The sequence below is a fragment of the Agelaius tricolor genome, unplaced genomic scaffold (genome assembly GCF_023055355.1).
Source record: "Agelaius tricolor isolate 1412-34295 unplaced genomic scaffold, bAgeTri1.0.p SCAF_4, whole genome shotgun sequence".
Lineage (NCBI taxonomy): Eukaryota > Metazoa > Chordata > Aves > Passeriformes > Icteridae > Agelaius > Agelaius tricolor.
Window position 1 is genome coordinate 38,998,682 of NW_027269264.1, and position 24,781 is coordinate 39,023,462.

Consider the following 24,781-nt stretch of genomic DNA (forward strand, 5'->3'; position numbering starts at 1 on the left):
CTGACAACAGCTTCTTGCCATCTAAGATAGAGCAGGAAGCAGCCAGCAATGCTGGCTGCCTTTCAGATCTGTGATTCATGCATACACTACTCTTCCAAAGTAAATTAATTTTGAAATGGGCCCTCATTATCAATACTGAAGATTTATACAGTGTCTTTCAGCAGCAGAGAGATCACAATACTTTATAAAAAGTTCAAACTTTATAAACACACATAAGCAAAAAAAAAAAAAAAAAAAAGAAAAGATTCTGCCATGTTCAGATGGAAAATGACAGCTGTAAAACATACAGGAAAAAAAAATTACCATAAGGTCTATTTGCCCAAAAAGGAATAAAGAATTAGCGTGCCTTACTATTACAGAAGTCCTGACTAATTTAAAGTATGTCCTATGATAGAGTCTCCAAATTCACTTTTACACTGGAATACCTGGTGCCCTGAAAAAAGGAAATCAAAACCACTGGAGGTGTGAAAAGGAATTTTGTTGAGGAAAATGTATTATTTGAAGTTGAATTTAACAAAGCCACGAGAAGAGCTGTGAGATGTACTCTATGTAATGAACACTTCAAAGTACTGAAACAATAAACAGTACAATTATTATTACTGAAGTATCAGGAACTCATTCTTAGGAAATACACAGATCATGATGATTCAAGAAAAGAGGTTGTTGCAGACACTACCCTGGGACATTTTTTCAACCCTAGTTAGGGACAGTGTGACCTGCAGAAAGCAGCTGTAACACTCAGTGAATCAATATTGTTACTTCTTACTGCTCTTGGAAAGAAACGATGAAAACAGTAACTGTGTTCGGCTTTCCCGTGATGAAATGTGGTGGTTACACGGAAGTGTGGCCTCTTGTTCTCAGTTCTCAGAACCTCCTTCTCTAGTTCTCAGAACATACAAAGGACTTATGTACACTCCAGGTGTTTTACCTTAGAGTGTACATCAATCAAGTTAAAACAGGATGTCATTTAAGACTTAAATGTCAATTTCTCTTCTCAATTTTGTCTTGTCTGCTGAAGAAGCCACAAAAATTAACTCAGTTGTACACAGTTTTGAGATGTCTAGCTGCACACTAGAAATACCAACATCTATAAACAGGAATAGGGTAAAAACACAAATATAAGAAGTTTTAGAAGTGAAACCCTACTCCCTGAACTTGAAAAAATTGTATTTAAAACCCTTACTTGCACATAGCTTTATAACAGACATAAATTGCTTGTTAAACTCACGCTTCTACAAAATGAAGGAAAACCTGAATCCTAGAAGTTCAACTAATAATCATGCTAACACTGCTTCTTTTATTCTAGAGCCTCAAAGTATTTTAAGAAGGTGAATAAATATTAGTACCTACTATACGTGGAGTTGATTCACTGGAAGATACACTGTTTGGTTTGTGTTTCCTGCACTTCAGTTTGGCATTTCACTGAGGTGTTTAATCCTTAGTCCTTAGGGCCCTCCATTGTCTGTGAGCATAAGCAGGCAGCTTCAGAGAATGACTTGCATTGTGGAGGGCCTGAATTACTGTTCAGACCTACCAATCTTTCTCCAGCGCTTTTCAACTTTGCTGAAATGGAGATGAGACTTTTGTAGAAGTGGCTAAAATTTTCCAAATCAGCCCAGACCTAATGTCACAGCTGCTGTATTTTCCTGTATTCCCATTTCTTATCCTCCCTGCTACACTAAACTACCTCTAGGAAAAGATCCAAGGATTTATAAAGCTGTATCGATAATGATTTTTTTCCCTCTTCTTCCCTTTAATATAAACCACAATTCAAGAAATCAGTTAATACCTGCATCAGTCATGACCATAACAGAACACAGAAATGATCCAGGAGATGAAAAGGTCCCTACCATTTGAACAGCTCCTTTTTCTATCTTGGATAATTCTTTTTCCATTTTGAACTACAGTAACACCTACAACAGGAACAAATGAAGGCTAAAGTAAGGCATGATACACTTGAGTTCTTCAGTTATATTTTTCATTACAACAGTAGTAAAAACAATGCCATTACATAAATAAGCCCACCTAGAGCACAGAAGCATTTGATCATTCTTTAATCAAATATTAGGGAAATGTACTTCTATGTTCTGTTACCCTCTTAAGATAAAAAAGCATGCAGCATATTAATCTTTGGGTCATGCATCGTCCCAACATGTCCTGTCCTTGAATATATATAGAACAATTTATAAGGGTTGTTTGAAGTTAATTTAGTACAGCAGCAGTATTAATCATGATTTTCACCATTTTCATCTTGGATACTCAGACCTAACTGTTGGGAATGATAGCCAAACTACAAATATTTGGGGTTGATCATGCAATTTACAGAATAAAGATAGACTGCAAACCCACTTCAACGTGAAACACCAAAGTTCTTAAAGATTTATAGCAGAAAAAGAAACCTTAATCCCCAGTGCTGCAAAGGAGTTTTGTTGGCTTAAGTACAATTGTAAAAAACAGAATGTTTATTGGCTGGCACATACTGTGAATATCATACATGGTCAAAAAACTGCCAATAAAGCTTTCACAGCTTCGCTATTCAACAGGCTGGAGGAAAAAATAAACAGTCTTTTTACTTTACAAAACTCCTAAAAAACCCTACCATTGTGCAGTGGTACAAGAATTCCAATTAGCTCTTCTAGAAACAGATATCAGCAAGTGGACTAAGCCATTCCCAGCACATTAGTAAGTACACATAAGGATTACTGGAGAATTCATGCTCTGTGTAGGAAAAAAACTAGCTTTAAGGAACTAGTTTATCCTCAGACTGTACAAGTGAAAGAAGAGTACAAATGAGAGAAGGGTAGCTAGAGGTTACATTGAGGGAAATTTTTAGCAGCTTCCTTATACAGAAAGATTCTGGACTACTGATACATGTCAACACATCTGAGTGAAATGAATACATTTACTCAAAGCTTGTACTTGAAGCTTGTACATGAAGTGTATGGGTACTTCACCACATATAACTAAATACTTCACAGACCCTTCACTCGCTGCTGGTGTGAGAAAGGCTTTGCTTTCATGTAAGTAACTCTCCCATTTTCTATGCCTGTACTGCATTCCCAGCATTGTATCTTATTTTATTATTTCTGGATTTTTGGAGCGCTGTTTCCGTTTCCCTGCCCACTCCCTCATTGTGATCTTTGATCAGTGGATCCTTCCCCAAGAGATACAGAATTAATGACTGTCTTAAAATACACACAGGCACATACATACCTATAAATAACAGAACAGGGTCCTGTAAAGGAATTCTAGATTAGATGTAAAAGAAAGTGCAGATTTGCAAAGTAGCAATTCAGTGGCAAAACTACGGTTAACATGAAACATGCTTAATGTGGTCTTCAAAAGTTCCCTAATGGTGTACTAAGGGTTGTGAAGTTTTGTGCCAGTTGTACTTAATTCTGAAATTTCTGTTCTCTCTTTGACTACCTAAGGTACAACAGCTGATGAATTCACAAAACCAAAATAAGTATCCTGATCTACCACGGCCTCATGGTTGAATTATTCTGAATTTGGTAAAGTGCAAGCCACAAATGAAGCCTCCTCATCTGATAGTATTCCCATAGTACCTCCTCATTCCTATTAAAGATGCACTGCAGCTTTCAGTCAAGGTGGTAGTCTGGGCTGGTTTTCACAGATCTTAAAAGAAGCAAAATTTTTATGTACAAGACTTCTACTACTTTGCCCATATAACCGGTGAATAGCTTCACAAACTGTTAGGAGAAGAAGGACAGCAGGAAAAGTAATTAAGTAAGATCTGTTTTCTAGGAAAAGTGAATTAAGAATACCTGCCTTTCTTTTCTTCCCTGCCACAATAAATCAGGTACTTCTCCTTTTTAAGGCAATAAGGAACAGAAAATATTGAAAGGCAGACAGATCAGGCAATTTTTATTATGCAAAAGACTGGAACGAGAAATTAATTTTGCAGTGGTTATATTAAAAAGCTTGTATATAGCTGCTGACTAAGTCAGTGCTTATTTTGGAAGATATATCTAAATTTGACATTCAGACATCAGAAATGTAACTGTGTCCCCTCTAGCCAAATACGCAGTTTTACCAGAAATAGGATACACTTACGTAATACCCACCTACTTTTAACTTAGCTATACAGCCTGCAAAACTTTCTTCTTATGATACCATTAGATACAACATCTCAGAAACAGAACCAAAGATCCAATAAATTTATATTGTTATATTCTGCCAAGATTTACAAACTACAGACCAAACAGGGACCCATAACTTTTCTAGGAGTTTTAATGCTCACATAAATGGCTGAGTAACCCAAGTACAGAGATACATGCACAGATAGCTCCCAAAGATCTTGGTGTCCTTGGGAGTCCTGGACTGAAAGTAAGCAAACATTATTTCAATTTACAAAAAGGGCATGAGGGAAGATCCAGGAAGACCTGTTGGTACAATCTCATTACCTGGGAAAAATATGGAGAAGATCACACTGGCTGCAGTTGAAAGGCACTTGAAGAATAATGCAATCATCAGGCAGAGTCAACAAAGTTTCACAGAAGGAGAAGGTTACTGTTTGACAAGGTTACTGGCCTAGTGGTTGAAGGGAAGGACACGGATGCAGTTTTCCTAGATTTAGGAAGGATTAAGAATTCTTAAGTTTGGATTAAGCCCTTCTGATGCTGTCCCTGACAGCATCCTCCTGAACATGCTGTCCAGCACTGGGTTCATGATGTGCTGGGTGAAGCCCTGGCTGAAGTGCAGAGCTCAGCAGGGTGCAGTCACTGGGGCTGTATCTGGCAGGTAACCAGCCACCAGCAGTGTTCCTCAGGGTGCAGTTCTTAACAGCGTGCTGCTGCTTTTGGTCAGCCCTGAAGCTGCCAGGCAGTTGTACAGATAATAGTTGTACCTTTCAAAAGAACTATCCTATCCTATCCTATCCTATCCTATCCTATCCTATCCTATCCTATCCTATCCTATCCTATCCTATCCTATCTTGTCCCGTCCCGTCCCGTCCTCAAAAGATACTACAAGAGGCTGAACACAACAGACATATTTTTAATAAAAACACACAAATAATGCAATTTTCTGCATAGCAAAAAATTGCATTTGACATACTGAAACTGAAGCAATCTAGATTATTAGTCAGGTGTCTTGTCAATAACTCTTTAGCAAAACATGTTTTTATTTGGCTGTTTTCTTCCCTTGAAATAATATAAATATTCATGTAAAGAAAAGATATATAGAAGCAGATTGCTGTGGTGGCATTTGCTGGTATTGTACAGATAACTGATCCTGAATTGCTCGATATAATTAGAGATTTTGCAAGATCCTCTCATGTATTAATGTAATATCCTAACCTACACTTTTCCTTGCACTGGAAATATAATGAAGATGTTATTCACATGTGCGTGTCTGTGCAAGGGGAGAAGGCTTGGTGCAACATACAAAGGCAAAACATGATTTTTTTTTAAATTTATTTTTCAGTATGAGCATATGGAAGGTTCAGAATACACGGCGATCAGCTGACTATTCTGGCTGAGGTCAGTCCAGTGGGGAGCAGCGCAATAGCCAGCGGCTCCTGCACGGCCATGTGTCCCCGAACAGGGCCACGCTGCGCCCACCCGAGCGGCTCAGCAGTCCCAAAAGGCCCGGGACACACAGCTGGCATCGTGCCGAGGCACCGGCCAGGCACCCGCGGGCTGCTCCCGATCGCTCCCCGCGCCGAGCGGCCCCAGCACGGGCGAGCGCACGGAGACACCCCGGGGCTCCCGGCTCCGGTGCGAGCCGCGTCCCCGCTTCCAGAGGCCATCCCACCACGCGAACGGCCCATCCGGGTACCTCGGGAACTCCTTGTCCCGGCTCACAGCTTTCGCTGCCGTTCCCGGCGCGGTCCCCGGCGGGCGGGGCCGCTCCAGCCCCGCGGCGGGCGGGCTCTGCTGGGGCGGGGCGGGCGCCTCCTTCCTGTTTCCGCTCGGGATCCCGGAGCGCGGCAGGGCCGCGGTACCGCGGGGCAGCGGCGGGCGGCCCCGGCAGCGCGGCTTGGGCGGGCGGCGGGACATCGCCGTCCCCTCACGGCGCCGTGTGTTCTCTCCGCAGGGAGCTCGGCTCGCCCTTCGCCGCTCGGCAGGCCCGGAGGTGCCCGGGGCCGCAGGTGAGGCGGTGCCGGCCGCGGCGGGGCGGGAGGCTCACAGAGGCGGTCGGGGCCGGGGCCGGCAGCGCTGCGGGGGTTTTGGGTGCCCCACGGCCGCCAGTTCAGTACCCAAAGCACTGCCGGGGCTCCCCCGCCTCCCTGGTGAAACCTGCAGAGAGAAACCAACCGGGCTGGCTTTCCTTCACTTCCAGGAAGGAAGGTTCACAAACCGCACTCTTTCTCTATTTAGCAATACATTCTTGGTAGCGTTTGCAGCTCTGTTGGATTAAATACTAATTATTCTATAAACGCTGAACTTTAACATAGGGTCAGTGCTTTGTATTACACTTTCACATAGTATGCACTGCTTTAACTTCTAGCAAAAATGATCTTGCTCTTTAATAGTGAACAAGGACAACTTATGGTACTTAGTATCGTAGAATCGGTAGGGTTGGAGGGGACCTCTGGGATCATCCAGTCCAACCCCATTGTGAAGGCAGGGTCGCCTAGAGCAGGTGACGCAGGAACCTGTCGACCTCAGCTTTGCGTATCTCCAGAAGGAGACCTCATGACTTCCCTGGGTTGCCTATTTCCGTGATCAGCCACCCTCAATGTAAAGTTGTTCTTTCCCATGTGAAGGTGGAACTTCTTGTGTTTTGTTCTTTTGTATGTGTGCTTTTATTTTGCTGAGTACTAAGATTTTTTTTTTATATTCTACAGGGTTTCCTCAGTAGGAGAACAGAAAAGATGTTCGATATTAAGGCTTGGGCCGAGTACATTGTGGAGTGGGCTGCCAAGGACCCCTACGGCTTTCTCACCACCGTGATCTTGGCTCTGACGCCGCTGTTTGTCATCAGCGCAGCGCTGTCATGGAAGCTTGCAAAAATGATTGAGGCCCGGGAACGAGAGGTGAAGAAGAAACAGAAACGCCAGGAGAACATTGCAAAGGCCAAACGAACAAAGAAGGATTAAATGGGCAAAAATGGCCTTCCTTGTGCAAATAATCCACTTTTAAAATGAAATACTTGTACATTTTGTGTTGCAACTGTCCTTTGATACTTGATCCTGTTATTTCTTGAAGTATGAAATTTAATACTTCCAGTGTAATTTTTTCCTGCTGATTTGTGTTAAAATTTGCCCAAGTGACACTTGTTAGAGTAATTAAATTTACTACTTGTATTCTAGTGCAGGTTGCTTTTCTAAATTTGCATGTTAAATTAAAAAAATAACTTCTTGGATGGCTTTGGAGGTAATTTTTTTTCCTCTTAGCTGAGCTATGACTTAACAAGTGTCTTAAAATTATCAAGTTTAGGGGAAAATTGAATAATAAACTGGATTACAGAAATGCAATTTTTGGCATACCTTGAGCAGGGCTGTAGAGACAAGCTACCTGTAGCATTAGATAGCAGACATGACTGATTTCATTTAAGGTCACTGCATATGGCTGCGTGTGCCCATAGTGGCTGCTGCTGTGTCTTTGATGGTGCTGCTTGTCTGCAGAAATAATCTACCTTAGCTTTTCCTTTTTCCTGAACTACAAGCCATCAACAGACTTTAACTTCAGCCCAAGTTCTAGGAAACTGATTGCTTGTTCTTAGTAGCTTCATTTCTCTTAAGGCACTCATGTTCTATAAAATACAGTACTGTTGTTTGATCTTCCCTAACAATCACCTGAATGCTCCACCTGTAACTAATTTGGTTTTGCCTTCATGAATTCTTTTTGCCTCAAAGAATAGCCATAAGTTGGGTGAGACCAAAGACCCAGGTGGCCTAGTGTTCTGCTATAGCAGATGGCTGCGCAAGGGTGTTGCATGAGCTGGTGACAGTAACCACCTATCTGGCTACCTTTCATCTAAGACTTGAGTTTAGGTAGGATTTTTGTTCTCACGGCCCTTGAAAAACTCTGCTGCCTTACAGGTTGCAAGATGCTGACATAATCAAAAAAGTCAGATTTGTGTTGTAAATACATCAAAATGATTTAACCTTATTTCCAATTAATCTCTTCTTAATAGACTTGATCAATTTTTCAAAGCCTAATTTTTTAATAATAGTCTGTGGTGGCCTCTACATAGTCTAGTTCAGAAGAGCTTGTAGCAGTCATTAAGATTTTGCATTTTGCATCAGCACAGAGTTGTGCATTCTAGCAGCTACTCTTTGATCAGTTTTAAAAATAAAACCTTAAAATAATACCATTGTTCAAATGAAGAGACCTATAGAGCTGGCTGACACCAAGGGGGATCAGAAGTGGGGAGTCTAACTGAAATTACTTTTAAGTAAATTTGAAGTTGATCCCCTTTCAATTTTGTTGGTGAAAGCAAGCATTATTAAAATATGACATTTGGGCATTTTTTAAGTATGTGAGATTAAGTCTCCATGTTTTGTATGAAGTGTTGTCAAATATGTATGTCTTCTACCTTTGATACCTACATAGCTTGAAACACAGGGAGGAAAACTGATGAGGGATACACTCCATAAATAAATTTGATACTTTTTGAAAAAAAATTGTGTGGTCTTCATTTTTATTTTAAGTTCTCAAACATCATCTCTAAGCAAATAATCTGCACATTTTATGTATCTAAACTATGGCCAAAATGATCTCATCATCTAGGGAAGTCCATGGATAGACAAGGAATAAAAACTATTTTTTTTTTTTTAATATTTATGACAGTCCCTTGTCTCAGACCTAGTGTTATTTTCCAGCAGCTTTATCAAGTACTTCTAGCTTCTATTATAGCAGTTATATTTATTTTAACTGGTTTTACCCTGCACAAATTGCTGTCTGCAAATCAAACACTCAAATATGTTGACTGTTTTAAAATCAAACATTCAAATATGCTGATTGTTTTAAGTTACAAGAAAGTCTCTACAATGAGTACAGTGCATAATCAGTGTAGTGTCATAGTGATTCCTATTAATGAAATCAACTTTTCCGTCTGCTTGCCAGCAGAAAGCATGCTGGCACTGCCAAGGGATTTATTCTGAAGAGATGTCTTGGCCAAGGCTTGGGAAAATGTAGGTGTACAGACAACAATTCTTACATCAAGAACAGTTTTAAAACTAAATTAGTCTTCAAAGAAAAAAGCAATTTAGACTTAAAGAAAATTTAGATAGTCTTTTAAGAATGAATTCAAGAGTAACTGATGAGCAGCAACTGTCAAAACCAAACTTAGTAACACACCGTTTTTCACAAAACCTAAACACCTCAACAACACTTTGTCATGATCAAGCCTATTTGAATAGTTCTGCAAAAGTAACTCAAACTGGTTTAATACTACTTTATTGTACTCTTGTATATAACAGCTGTGTATGTCGTCTCTTAAAATAATAATCCATTAACAGTACCTGTCCATTAAAGCTTATTTATTTTGACTGCTACCACTGCCTGGTGGCATCCAGGCACCTGGCTGGAAGGTATTTGCAGTGCTCGTGGGGTCTTGTGAGGGCTCCTTCTTTCCATAGTAAGGGGCAGATGCGTGGCCTTTAACCTGAGTATGACTTGGTTCAGCAACAAGTCCTTCCTCATACTCCTTGGCCTGAAGCAGCTTATCCTTTTCAGATACATCCTTGACTTTCTGCTTCATTTCTTCTCTATAACTTTCATTCCTAAGAATCTCCTGAAAACACAGTAGAAAGACAATTAGGTCAAAAGCAAATGCAATATACAGTGTTTCAATAAAGCATTTTAAACAGTCGTTTATTTTCTTAATTTTATAACCCACATTTGCAAGTATTAAAGTAAAATAAAATGTGTCAAAATTGTTGGTTTTCCACAACTGCAAATTCAACCCTAACTGTATTGTGTCCACTTTACCATTCTGTTGGAGCAAAAAGAAGAAATTAAGAAATTAAATACATCAACAAATGTGAAAGCACATTAAAACTAATTGCATTTTTTTCTGTGTAGGAGTTGATACTTACAGATATTTGTCATTTGCATCTGTTCCTGTAATTTACTATGCCTGTGGTGTTAGGTTCCTGTGCCTCAGGGCATAGTTTTGGGAGAAACAGATGTGCAACCATTGGGGTCTTGCTTCTGCAAGACTACAAAAGAAATAACTAAAATCACAAAATCACGGATTGGTCAGGTTGGAAGATAGCACAGTGGGTCATTTGGTCCAAGTTCATTAAACCTCCATGCTCCAGCAGGGTCATCCCAGAGCATATGGCACAGGATTGTGTCCAGGTGCTGCTTGATTATTTCCAGTGAGGGAGACTCCTCAACCCCTCTAAGTTAATCTGTTCCAGTGCTCAGTCAACCCCACAGTAACATATTCATATAAAGGTGGAACTTCCTGGGCATAGGTGTCTGCCCATTGCCTCTTGTTCTATTGCTTGGCACCACTGAGCAGAGCCTGAATCCATCCTCCTGACACCCTCCCATCAGACACTGATAGACATTGATCATGTCCTCTCTCAGTTCTCTCTCCTCAGCTTTCCAGGTAGGAGGTGTGCTCCAGTCCCCCAATCAAGTTCATTGCCCTCTGCTAGATCTGCTCCAGCAGTTCCATGTCTCTGTTGTCCTGAGGAGCCCAGAACTGGACACAGCACTCCAAGTGAGGCCTCACCAGGGCTGAGCACAGGGGCAGGATCACCTCCCTCCACCTGCTGGCAATGCTCTTCCCAATGCCCCCCAGGATACCATTGGCCTTCTTGGCCACCAGGACACACTCTGGCTCATGGAAGCTTCTTGGCCACCAGGACCCCCAGGTCCTTCTCCACAGAGCTGCTCCCCAGCAGAGCAGCCCCAGCCTGTGCTGGTGCCTGGGGCTGTTCCCATGTGCAGGACCCTGCACTTGCCCTTACTGAATTTCACAAGGTTCCTCTCTGCCCATCTCTCCAAACTGTCAAGGTCCTCTGAAGGGCTGCACGGCCCTCTGGGGCATCAGCCATTGCTCCCAGCTCAGCAAACTTGCTCAGGAGGCATCTGTCCCTTCACCTGAGTCACTGGTGAGTAACTTAAACAGTCCTGGGGCTGTACTGAACCCTGGGGAACAGCAGCAGTGACTGCATCCAGCCAGAGCCTGGGCCAGTGACTGCATCCAGCCAGGCCAGAGCCTGGGCCAGTGATTACAACCCTCTGGGTTTGGCCATTCAGGCAGTTCTCAATCCACCTCACTGTCCACTCATCCAGTCCACAACTCTTGAGTTTTCCTACAAGGATGCTGTGAGAGACAGTATCAAGAGGTTCCACTGCTCTCCCTTCCACCATCCAGGTAGTTGTTTCATCATAAAAGTCAATCAGGTTGGTCAAGCATGATTTATCTGCAGTGAATCCATGGTGACTGACTATTCCTGATCATCTTCCAGCCATCCATGTGGATAGAGATGGCCTCCAGAATTAAGAAAAGGGCTGAATTCTTTTCTCTATACCAGTACACTCCTCTGTGAAAAAGAGACCATTATATTATTTTAAGAATTTAGGTGCTAAAATACATGGGGTACTGCCAAGAGTGTAAATAGCAACTATGAACACCTAAGAATGCTTAAAAGAAAGTAATGAAAGAAAACTTTATGTAGGGGGTTGACCATGGCTGAATGCCAGATGCCCACCAGAGCTTGTCACTTCCCTCCACAGCTGGATGCGGGGAGAAAATATAGTGAAGAGTTCACAAGTTAAGGACTATAAGATATCATGCACCGAATGCCATCACAAGCATAACAGACTCAATCCTCTTGCAGGATGATGATAAATAAAATTAAATCTTAAAATCACCTCCCCCCTACCCCTCCCTCCTTTCCAGCTTTGTCTCCTCCCCGTAGCAAGTGCAGGGAGACAGGGAATGGGAGTTATGGTCAGCTGGGACCTCCATGGCTGCTGGGCCACAGCTGCCTCACCATGGTCTGCACCAGGGGCTGCAGGGGGACCTCAGCTCTGGTGCCTGGAGCACCTCCTGTCCCTCCTTCTCCCCTGACCTGGGTGTCTGCAGGGCTGTTCCTCACACATATTCTCAGCCTGCACAAAAACTCTACAAAAATGTTTTAAGTCTCTTAAATATGTAATCAGAGAGGCATTACCACCATTTCTGACGGGCCCAGCCTTGACCAGAGGCATGTCCATCCTGCAGCTGGCTGGGACTGTCTCTTCCAGACATGGAGGAAACTTCTGGCAGCTTCTCACAGAAGCCATCCCTGTAGCTGCCCTGCTACCAAAACCTGGCCTATACACCTTATCTTAGAGGTACCATGGAAAGCAACCCCTTTTCTTAGTTCTTAGTTGCTTCTGTATTTAAATTCACAGATACAGAGAGCAGAGGCAGAACCCTTTGCATACAAATAGAAATTGAATGGAAATACACAAGTAATACACAAATGACACAAACTGAGGAGGGATGAAAAATCTGACATGCTCAAATAGAAATATTGCCAAACATTACAAGATCAAATTTTTAACAGTCAGTATAGCAAAACTTCTTTGTGGCATCTCTCAATTCTATTCTTGTTTACCACATGCCTATGTAAATCCACCACAACCTTACTGATTTCCACGGGATTACTCCTATGGTGCTTGTGATATACCCCTACTAAGAAACAAGTAAAGCAAACACCTTTATGATAACTGAAGGCTCCATCATTGTCTCTGGTAAAACCATAGGAAGTGATTTATTAAAATACAAACACAACCTACTTATTATGAACAGCTATTAATTTAAAATCTCTTCAAATGATTACTTCAACATAAAGTTATCTTAATCAGGTAAGAGCAGTGGTAACTAAACACCAAATGCTCCAAGTCCATTTTAAATGTTGATATATAATTTTTCTCTGGTTTTCAGACTCAAATAAGGCTCTTTTAATCAGCTTTCTGTGGACAAAGTATAATTGTGATAGAGTAAAATGAAAAACTGGATCTCAAAAAAACCCATGAGAAATGATTCTTATTACCAATTGCAAAAAAATCCCCAACCTGAGGTGACTTATTCAGAATTTTCTATACAATTTACCAGGATAAATTTTTTCTACTACAAAATGTACATATCCAGTTTTGGCATTAAACTCATGCCACTAACACATACACTGAAATCACTGGGTTCCTGTGCTCAAGGTAAAGAAAATATGAATTAAAAATATTGGGTCAATTGGCAGGTTAGAAAAACTGGGTCAAATACATTCTCACTGAGATTCCACTGCTAACCAATCCTTTACTGTCTGATTTGCTATAAAAAGTAACTGAGAGCTAAAAGTTAGTTTATTTGTGGGTTTTTCTTTTTTTGTTTAAGTTACATTGTCAAGTTCAGAACACTTATATTCTCTCCTTCAAGATAAATCACAGTATTTTATAAGATGGCTATCTTTACTAAAAACTGCCCCCCAGTAAGTTTTCTGCTAAAATATAAGTACACAAACACATAATGTGCTCTGACCATTAAGCAAAGTACAAAATCTTTCTATCCAACCCAGAGAACACATAATCTATCAGATAGCTGCAGTTTTTAAAGGATTAGCTTGTTCTTCCAACACGGTCTTTTTGTACAAATAAATTATATAAGCTCTTTGAACCAGCAATTCTCAGGAAATACATGGCATCTCAAGACTACCAGAAATGTCCTTCACCAGTTTTACTAAAAGAAAATTCTAAGAACTGGGACTATGCTGCAAAACAAAAAACAAAAAGTGCCTTAAGATATCAAGCCACATTTTAAAGCAGTTGAACTCCCTACGTGCAAATGTTCACTTTGAAATGTATCAGCTCCCAGCATACAGAACAGGATACACATGATATGCCAAGAGCTACGTTCAACTACATGTTCCGCAGCTTATTTTTAGGTGGAAAGTAAAACAAGACATTTTATCACTGCAGGTTGTCCAGCTTTGGTGATTATTTTAAGTTGTATGAAGTTTTTAACACTTCTAACGTTTGGAGCTGCACTTTCTCCTTAGGTGGACAGAGTTTTTCTCCTTAGGTGGACAGAGTTTAAGAAAGTGCTGTCTAAGGTTTCCTTGAAGAACATTATTATTAAGGAAATACCAAAGTGGCCCTTTGTGGAGTTTGAGGCAGCTGTTTTTCATCCACAAAACTGCTGACTTCTGCATAATCTGACATCTTAGTATTGGTAACAGCTGCATGATCAAAGAATGAAAGATAGCATGCTCCTAGGAGCAACACAAGCTCAAGACATGTTGCTGTCTTCCAAGGGTGTTTCTGCAAAATGCATTGGGCTGTATTTCCTGCCACCAGCATGAAATTTTCACTTCTGTTGCAAACTATATTTTTTGAAGCTCTGACATAACTCCAGCAACTGAGTTGTATCACAAAGTATCCTCTGTGGTGTGGAAACTGTATTCACCTCCACTCCATACAAGGAGAAAAATCTAGACAAAGAATTTTGGATGCATACCTTACTGTACTGGAAGAGCTGCTTTGTAGGGTAAATATTTGCAATGCAGTGGTTTTTTGCTCTTAAAGACTCCCATATTGTCACTTCTTTCCCCTTCCTGAATAAACAAGTAGCTTTACAGAATGAATAAAATGAGTTGCTTGGAAGGAAGATGTCATGAATACAAAAGAGGGTTCTCTAGACACACTCACTCTTTCAAGTGGAGTCTGGCTCAGTAGTGACCAGTCTTTGCTGAACACTTCTTGCTATTCTTCTCCACAGGCAGATGGTGGTACTGAACCCTTTCTGTCCTGCAGCACCTGCTGAACCCCAAACCCTGAGGAACCAGTTCTCCCCCCTCTCTGTGTGTCCCTCAGCCCTTAAGCTAGTCATAGTCGCATCAGCACCTGCCTCCCACAAAACATATTCCAACTCCTGGGCACAAAGTCTGAACAGAGCTCTAAGGATGCAGGTAAATGCAGATAGGCAGTACCAATGTACAGTCTCTAAGGGCCAGGGTTTAAGGGGTATTTTAACAGCTTGTCACTTTCCAGAAGTTTTTTTAAACACCTAACCCTTTAATTACAAGGGTTTTATTTATTATTAATTTTGAGAAAAATGTTACTTCTTTATTCAGATGCGTTTGTATTTTAATTATATTAGAAATAAATAGTTTCTTTATGTTGTCTTAGAAACTATTTCTACTTCCCAAGTTACCATGAGTTGAAATACTCCTGATTTCTCTTGATTTGCATCTTGTTGGCTAGTTACTATTTGATGCCAGAACTGAGAAACAGCTGGACAGATTTTCTAAACTGTAGACAGTATTCATAGAATACTCACATTTTGTGCCTAGTTTGAATATTTTATGTTTAATCATGAATTAACTTGAACTCAGAACTCTGCCTGTTAAAAATTCATACCTGTAGGTTGACAAAAATTTAAAAAATAACAAATGGGATGAAAAAATTGTTTTGGCAGAGTATTAAAGAAATTGATGTAAGACAATTTAACATGTCAGAATTTTTCTTCTTTATCAAATTAACTGAAACTCAGGCAAAATCCTAGAAGTTAAGCTGAATCACTATTTTTTAGAATATCACCAAACAATTAAACTAAACTACATTTTCCAGTTTGACAAGTTAAGTGGCAAGATGAGATAATTGGCTATTACATCATATTTCAAGAGTACGAGGCAGAGAGACGACCTCATCTTTGGGAAGCACTGAATGTTCTGATCCAGGGCAGGTCTTGATATCTCAGCAACTGAACATGAGCTCAGCTGTACCAGCTTGGGAATGAGAAATAATGTGGTAAATGAAAAGCTGTCACTACATGGCAAAAACAGAGGAGCAGTTTGAAATAGAAAAGCTTATCTGGATTAGCCAAAATAGTTATTTAAATCAAACAGTGACTCAACTGACTGCTAATTTTGTAAAGAACATATACTAAATATCCTTGATCCATCAACAAACAACATTATTCAAATCAATTTAAGATTTGTTTTATGCAGGTTCAGTTTTTGAGCAAATCTCTGATCAGTTACAATATTTAGTTTTACATGCAGAGCTAATACCACATTTACTACCATGCTAAGTCAGTTAAATATTAATCATAACTAGAGAATCTCTGGCATGAACTGACAGTTTGTAGGGCACCACAGTATAACACACTTGTGTTTGGCAAGAACAATTGGCAAGAGGCAAAAGGAAGAGACACCGGACTGTAAAGCATATCACCAACACATGGAGACAGTAGGGGTTTGTGCCTGAATTATTTTTACAGTTCTGCAAAAGTATTTGTCCAGAACTACACATATATTCAAGGTTACAGATGAGAGTTTGTAGAAGCAGCAAAAAACACAAATTAGCCTGGCACCACTGCATTCTAGCCTGAATAAAGGACAACACATAGCTCTGATCTCCACAGAGCAAACAAGGAACTGTAGCTGTGACTCAGTCACAGTTTGGTCCTTGCTTTCCCTAGTCTACAAATGATGTAATTTGTACCAGCCCTTTTCCTGGTACGCTTCCCTTTGCCCTGCACCCCCACTCAGCTGTGCTGTCACTGAATCAGGACACAGAGCCAGTGCTCCATGCACTCCTTCCCACATGGACAGGAGCAGAAAAGCAGCAGCAGCTCTTTCCTCTGCCACATTGGAATCCGCAGCATGGGCAATCTAGAAGCAATGGGACAAACTGGTGCTCCAATACTCCTCTGTGGAGGTTGGGCAAGCAGTTATATTTCAAACTTGAAGAGAAAGTAAAAATGAACAAGAGGTAAAAATCCAAAAGATGATGGCTTCTGCAAATGCTCAATTTTTTTTAATTGACTTCTAAGACTACTCCCTTCTATTTAAGGTCTTCGTAGCTCATTCTTTATATTGTCAAGTTTTATTGCCTGTGGGAACGCAGAACATCACTCCGGGTGTCCAGAGTTACTGAGAGAACCCTTGGGGGTCTTGGAAATCCTGGAATGTTGCCAGGAGCGTCTGGTGGCTTGACTTCAATCCCTCTAGGGATGTGCCACTGTTTGAGGTCATGAGAGTCACTTGGGAGTGAATGGTGCAGGAATGATGTATTTACAGGGCGAAATATAGATTTTAGGGTTTTGGTACAGGGGGGTTATGGAGAAAAGATGGAGGGATCAGGGTGTGTCTTGTCCTTCTTCTTTCTTCTTCTTGTCATCCATTTTCTGTGGTGATGTTGGCACTTGGGGATTGGTCCATGGTGAAGGTGCACTTGCTGATAAGGGTGAAAGGTATTGGGAAATAAAGCTAAATCTGTATGTAGTTTTTAGTATAAAATGTAAAATGTAATATAAGATGTACGTAGTTTTTAGTATAAAAAGACACGACCGCCCCGTGGGTGGTGAGAGTGCCCTTGGCTGCCTTGCAGGTCAGACCTCTGCTGGGCAGAAAGAAAATTCTGTAGATAAGAAATAATAAACAATCTGAAGACTGAAAAACTGAAGAGTCCAGACTCGTCCTTTGAAGCGCGGGCAGCCCCAGAACCACCCTATGCGTGTCTGGGCAGAGACAGACAGCCGACTGGACAATTGCCCTTTTACACCAAATAATAATCCTCTCTGGAATCATGCATAATTTACTATGCAAAACACTATTTAGTGCAACCTAAGTTACTGAATATGGCCCAAATCCTGGTTGTGATTCTGGACAACAATGGTGGGAAATATTTTGCTCAGAGACATGTTTATCCCTGTGCTTTTAAAATATTTTTTCCTTGAACCTGTTAATCATACTACAGCTTTTGGTGGCTTCAGAAGTAAATTATTCATGTGCTAAGCCCTAATCTCTATGTAAGAATGTACAATCTCCATATCAGTGTTCTCATTTTACAACTTCTCAACTGAAGCATCTGAAAGCAGACAGAGGTAAAACTATAACATGCAATCCCAACAGTGTCAAACAAAGCATTTTTTTAAACTGCATTCCATTCTCCTTAAAGAAATGTAAATTCTGTGTGAACTACTCTACATGAATGAACCTGCTTTTGATCTTACCATCTCTCAAATAAGTAATACTTAATATCAAACAAATGGGAAGAGCGGATATATTGTGGGAACTAAATAGAATTTAATTTCAATATAATTATTTGGGTGTTGAGAGGAAGAAACCTTATGCTTATTACAACTCACTGGAGTATGTTTTTTCTGCACTTGACAAGGAGTTTGCCAAAATGGATAATTATGGATACCCTAGAAATAGTTTGAAAGAATACAGTCATCATCACATTAGGTTTTTGTAGCATTTCACCTTCTATCCAACTGTGCAATTCAGAACTCACTGCATTTTATTACTGTGTAACGAGTACATACTGCATGAGAAAAGCTGCTGTTCATTGTGGTTTTCAATTTCAACCTATTTTCAGGATCTTGATGCTAACTGAAGGAACATGCAATTCTACTTTACTTCCCATTAAAAACTAATGTAACACACACATACAGAGCAACAGAGAGGTCTCAGTTCAAACTGAGATTTGTGGCTGTGCAGCCCTGTGTGTGCTACAGAGGAAGCAGCTTCTATATCAACAGGGAAGTGTTATCCAGTACAAAGACCTGTGTACACAAAGATGTGTTACTATGGGTTCACACCTACCACTTTCAGGATACCATGCTGATGGGTTCAGAGATAAACCACATTTCCCTCCAGACCACTTTCTCTTGGCATTGCCATAATTGCAAGTTTCCTCATTAGTTTTCTGACACTGCAATGAAGTCTGTAACTTTATTTCTGTCTCCATTCTAGAGATATGGCCTTAAATAATGCCAGATTTCTCAGATATCCTTGAACTTCAGGACATTGTCAGAAGTAGTGTGTAACTAGAAGATCTGTTATGGGAAAAAATAAAGGTTAGATTTCTAAATATATATCTATATATATATCTAAATATATCTTGTGTAATAGATGGCAGAATTCTTTAAAAGCCTCTGATGCCCTCTGAAATAAGAAAAAAAATCAAATAGAAGTTAGGCACAGAAAGGTCTGAAGAGACGTTTCCTCCTTGTCTTCATGAGCATCTTTTCATGCCTTTCCAAACAAGATGTGAAAAATCCAAAATATAAAGATGCCAGGTTTAAATTTCTGTAGCTGGAAGGAAAAGTGGGGGGTAGGGGAATATGCAAGACAGCACATTTACATTTAATTTGGAAATTTTTGGATGAGCTATACAGAAGGTGGACTATGGCTCAAAGAGTGGAAGGGAATAGCCTCTTAAAGAAATAATTTCTATGGATGGAACATCCTTTCTATAAAACAACTGCTATATTTCAAAATGACTTTTGTTAATAAATTCTAACAACATTAAAGCTGAGCAGGTGAACTAATACACATGTAAAGTGATAAATTATTAAATCTGCTTCCACAAAATAGCATTTGATTAAAATTATTTTAATATTAGTAGCCTTTAAAACATTCTCATTAATTTAAAACTTTAAGGTCCTTAGACAGTGACATATTTCCTATTTGCCAAAACACTTACTACATACATCTAGTTTCCTATAAACATAATAAAGAAATGTATTAGTCAACTTAGTTATTAATAAATATTAATTATTTAATGATAAATAATTATAATTAAATTCTATTTTAACCAGTTTAACTTAGTTAAACTAGTTAAAATATAATATAGAGCTGCACAGGAATCAAGGTAATAATTTTCCTCAGCCAACCATATATGATCATACTCAATACACATATAACAGGACAGATGACAGGATGCTACAGTACTGCAAAAATATTTGTATTCAAGCTCAAATTCTCACTGTTATTAAGAAGTATATATACACATACTGTACACATGCTCAAACAGGACAAAGGTGTAATCCAGAATTCTATATCAAGACAGATTCCCTGATTACCATAGGAACAGAGTATGTTTAAGCAGAACATCACAAACAATATGATCTGCCATAATTCATCAAGTTATCACCCTTATCATAACTAAGCTGAGACTTGGCATATTTCAAGCTGTAAAAAAATCAAAAGGCAACCAACTGTTAACCAGTATCCCAGAAAATTATTTTAAAACCCAAGGCTTCCAGCATTAACGCTCCTTATGTAAGTGGCCAGGTTAGAAATAATGAAGGTGATGAGCAGCATTCATGAATTATGTCTAGCCAGACACAGAAGGCCAAGTAACTTCCTTCAAAAATGGGGAAAAAGGGCTGGGCACAAAGGAGGAAAGAAACCATTAGGGATGTGGTATATTTAACACTGCACAAGATGACTTGGAGTATTCGTCCATAAAAAAAAAAAAAAAAAAACACAAACCAGGAGAGAGAAACTAAAGAGAGAGGTAAAGCAACTTCTTCTGAGCAAAAGTGAAAACTATAATGGAAACAGGCAAACAAACAAAAAAAATCAGGTGTTTGTGGAAAAAAGAACGGCTTGATTACAAAACATTATCAAGTCTCAAGAAAATCACCAGCAGACTTATCTTGATGTCATGACCCAATTATTCTGACCACTGTCGGGGAGGAAAAACTCACATATGTTCTCACTTAAATGACTGGCATGTCCTGATGATTATGAATGACATTTTGTTAGCCTACAGTATTTACCAAACCACTGGTTCCCAACATGGGGTCATCAGTGTGATCAGTAAGATCCAACTGCTTTGTGAAGCTGTAACTCTGCAATATTTTCAATTAAAAATTCATCATGAAACCTGGTAACCTGAGCCAAGAGCTAATAAAAGATAAGACAAATAAAAGAACCCCCATATATATGATTCAAAAGGGGGATGATAGGCTAACAGAAGTGGAACAGAAATTGTAATAAGTTTAACATATGTCATTTGATGTTAGAAAGAAAAAAAATGAAAGGCAAAGGACAGGAAAGAGAGGAAAACCATTCAAAAAAGTATTTTTACAGACTGCAAAGGTAGGAACATAGGCACAGCTCCAGAAACTTACGCTTTAGGATCTTTAGGGCTGTTACAATAAGATGATGACAGCAAAATGTCAATAAAGCAAAAACATAAAATTTGTGGCCTTTACATCCTTTTTCAGAAATAGTCTGGCCTCATGAGAAATACACAAAAGAACAAAGATTTGTTATACAGGATTTCAACATGGAATATGCCACAAATATTCCCTTGCTTCATAGCTGTCAAACAGCAGTTTATCATATCACCTTTACTGTCAAAAGGGGAATATAATGTGGAATAGCAGCCAGTAAGGTTTATGTAGCTAAAACACTAAATCAAATCAGCCCTACAAATAGGGACCAAACAATATGCTATGTGTACTTCTTTCACTATTATAATTATATTAAGATGTAAGGATTTGGAGAAAAGTAGATCATATATAGCACCTCAAACTATACTCCATAATAGAGAAAAACTTAGGCTTTACTATCACATATTAAAAGTATGACTGGACTACTCTTTTCAAAATATTAGGAAGAATTTTTAACATATGTATATTTGAACTACTTTTTCTTACACAGGAAAAAAAACGTTTAGAGATTACTTGAAAAGTTAACTATTTTCAAATTCCTAGTTTATAATTTCTGCTCTGTGATATGGTCAATGCACAGCCCTGCAGGTGAAGTACCTAGCTGCTAAATTATTTCTCAGATCTATTACCCCATGAAACTAAAAATATAAGAAGTCCTGTAACTCTGAACGCACCATTAGTCACAGCAATCTTTCATTCTCCATAAATTGCTTTTTCTGGAAGGTAAAATATTTAGAACACTATTGTTCCACAATTCTCTCACCTGTGGAGACTTCTTGCTCCCTATTTCAAAAATGAACCAACATCTCTAGCACCAGAAGGAGTTTTATTGCAACAAGTCCAGACCCAAGGCTGCCTGTCTTGGAGAAGATTTACCTCAGAGCAACTATCAGAGCAGCCTGGCTCACAGAAATGATAGAACAAAAGACACACAACACTTCCCATCTTCAAACATCACATTAAGTGGTAATTTCAACAATAAAAGTTGTTTGCATACAGTTAGTATAAGCCAGAAGTAATTAAAATTAGGTCTGTCCAAACTTAGATGGAGCAACTGTTGTAGTATCAGTTCCATGGCTCTACATAAGTAACTAGATTGGGGAGGAAAGGGAAAAAAAATTAAAATTAAAAAAAAAAAAACAAAACACATTTACTACTTCCCTGAATAGGTTTAAGGAGAAATTTAACTTAAACTTCTTTCATTCATGGATGTATTATAGTCCTTTCTGTCTCTATAGCCTCAGCAGCAAGTGTGAAAGAGGGGCAGAGAGAATTAGTTGAAAAGCTGTATGTTGTGTAGGAGCTTGTTTCAATGACAAGCTTCCCCAGGTCATCTTAACTCACAGGCAGTCAGGACAACTTTTCACAGGCCAGGATGGTCCAGAAGATCTCAGTGACCAAATGACTGGATATGCCAACATATCTTCAGGGATCTGAACTTGACACAGTTACTCCTGATGCAAGTCAAGTATCTGCCTCCTTGGGTGTAATTTTGAATTTTCTGCAGCAAACTGTGTCTCCTCTCTCATTATTAGCTGGTGCTTAACAACTAATAACAGAAATGCTGGGCAAGTCATGTACCTGTGAGCATGCATCTGCATACACAGATCAGCAGTCAAACTTGTTTCTGAACTCCTTACAAACTCATCAGCATAAAAGACACTAGGGAACATTTCTCTGCTTTCTTTTATGGAAAAAGACATAGCCCCTTGTAGCATTAACACTGTAAAATGCTAGTGGAATTGTTTTTCCTGTTTTGATGACTCCACTGCCAGCTGGGATTGAAACCCACATTTTAGTATCAACTACCATGAAAAATACCTTACATTAATTAAAAAGCCATAGCAGTAATTTAAGAATTTTTTTAATTGAAGAGACTCTTTAATGGTTATGATCATCTTAAAGAGCCTATGTATATCATCTTAAAAGAATTCATACAGAGAATGACTAAAGAATAATGGAGTTTACTTTACTTTTTGCTAAGTGTTAGATATCTAGTCAGTGTGCATTTTCATCAATTAGGCAAGGAACATACTAAATTCTCCCCTGTAAGTGGCAGATTACTGCACAGATGAGTCCACTATAAATTAATTCTGGTAGTTTCATTTCACCAATTGAAAATTGAAAGACATTTCATCTCACCTCAATTGTGGGTGGATCTTCTCTCTTTTTTCTTATCCATGCTGAAAAAAACAATAAAAATCAAATGGATTACTTTAAAGATCATAAACAGTATTAAAACTCAAAATTATTATTAATTTGTAACAGAAAGCAAGTATTTATGAAAAAATTACAATAGAATTCACCACAACCTGGCAAACCTGTAATTTCCCAAAATGTAGGCACAAGATGTTATTTCCTGTTTCAATGCTTGGTCTTCAGAGAAGGGAGAGGTGGGGGATGGTGTCACCGTTATGTGGAGACATTGGGCACAGTTTACATACCACCTTGGCTGTCAAAACAGGGCTTAAAAAGCAGGGCTTATGGCACAGGCTTATTGTTGAGCTTGCAATACAGAGTTGAGGTACACCCTAAGAAAATGACAATCTGATTGATGGAAAGAACAGCCTTAGACCACTTTGGTGAAAAAGGAGTCCTGTACATGCTTCAGATATTCTTTAAGCTGAAAAATTTTTATGTTACTACCAGGTAGAATTCCTTTACAGGAGTGAAAGGTATAGCCCCAGACCTGACTGAGGGACTGCAGAGCCTGGACTGAACACAACATGTGGCTCTGTGGGATTGCTCACTGCCAGGAGGGGCAGGTACTGTGACTGGGGGAAAAATCCACTGGAAAAGACAGCAGAGGAATTGAGGAATGAAAGCAGTGGTGATGAAAGCTGTCCTGTGGCTCAGGTTTTCTGAATGAGATTCATGGATATTTGCCTACACCCATCACTATCACTGCTGTTAGCTGGGACTGTCAGGAGGCAACAATCCAGACACCAAATCACAGACGCTGACAGGTCTCACTTTGTCAATGAATTAAGAGAGAGAGCTCCAACTATTACAGACATTATTTAGAGGAATGACCTGACACCACTTTTTAGAAATACCACTACTGTAGCATTTTTTCATGGCTTTTTAATCTACACATTTGTCTTTTCTGCACATATTTTTCAAATTAATTAGTAGCAGAATGCAAGTAGCCAGTAATGAACAGAATTACAAACATAAGGAAAGCCACTTCCAAGTGCTAAGATGCAGAAAAATGTTATTTCATATGTTTGTTTAGGTAATTAAGATTTTTGTTACTATGCTTAAAATTAGAGCAAAAATAACATTTTGCTATAACACACTCAAGTTCCTGGCCTCACCTGTTACCATCTATAAAATACAGAAATGCTTTAAGAAGTAAATATTCCATATTTTAATTTTCTAATACCATCTGTGCTGTATTTTGAAGGGAACCAGGGAATGATTTAGACAAGCCTAAAACACTAAAACCTGCACAGTCATAACATCATCTCATTTCTGAAAATGCAATTACATAGAAGGTGAAACACTAACACCAGCAGCAGTATGCAACTGGTTTTAGGGAGAATAGGTTCCAATTAACATAAGAACAAAGGGAGATGAAATGGTAGAACAGCTTGGAATTTATCCAGGATGGCAAGGCCAACAGCCTTGGTTAATGGTAAAGTTTAATGGTACAACACCTGCAATACTTTTGTTCTTGTCTATCAGATGCCACTTCCTGAAGATATGTACTTTTAAATGTCTTTCTCAGACCACTTTTCTTAAAAGCAGTCCCTGTCATCTCTTCTCAGCATTCCTAACAAAAAATAGATCCAAATCTATTGTCATTGTGGAGAAGTGACAGAGCTATGAAGAGTTAGCATCACACTTCCTGCAAGTTTTATGTCAGTGGAAAGAAAAACAGCCCAATAATGTA

At 39.4% G+C, this 24,781-nt stretch overlaps 2 protein-coding genes across 2 annotated transcripts in view; one reads left to right on the forward strand and one right to left on the reverse strand.

Annotated features, from left to right (window-relative positions):
* Nucleotides 1-6,838: 6,838 nt before the first annotated feature.
* Nucleotides 6,839-7,329, forward strand: SMIM15 (small integral membrane protein 15). The gene has a single exon (XM_071425368.1). It carries the CDS (start codon nucleotides 6,839-6,841, stop codon nucleotides 7,061-7,063), a length of 225 nt encoding a protein of 74 aa, XP_071281469.1. The 3' UTR covers nucleotides 7,064-7,329.
* A 2,023-nt stretch (nucleotides 7,330-9,352) lies between these two features.
* Nucleotides 9,353-24,781, reverse strand: part of NDUFAF2 (NADH:ubiquinone oxidoreductase complex assembly factor 2) — a 57,040-nt gene continuing 41,611 nt past the window's right edge. The window contains exons 3-4 of the mRNA XM_071425367.1: nucleotides 23,029-23,069; nucleotides 9,353-9,705 (exon numbers count right to left, since the gene is read on the reverse strand). Coding sequence (XP_071281468.1) covers nucleotides 9,448-9,705; nucleotides 23,029-23,069 — 299 coding nt within the window. The 3' untranslated portion in view covers nucleotides 9,353-9,447. The remainder of the gene's footprint in view (nucleotides 9,706-23,028; nucleotides 23,070-24,781) is intronic.

What these genes read in the sequence shown, in the direction of transcription:
- SMIM15 (XM_071425368.1), top strand. Translation starts at nt 6,839, where the DNA reads ATGTTCGATATTAAGGCTTGGGCCGAGTACATTGTGGAGTGGGCTGCC.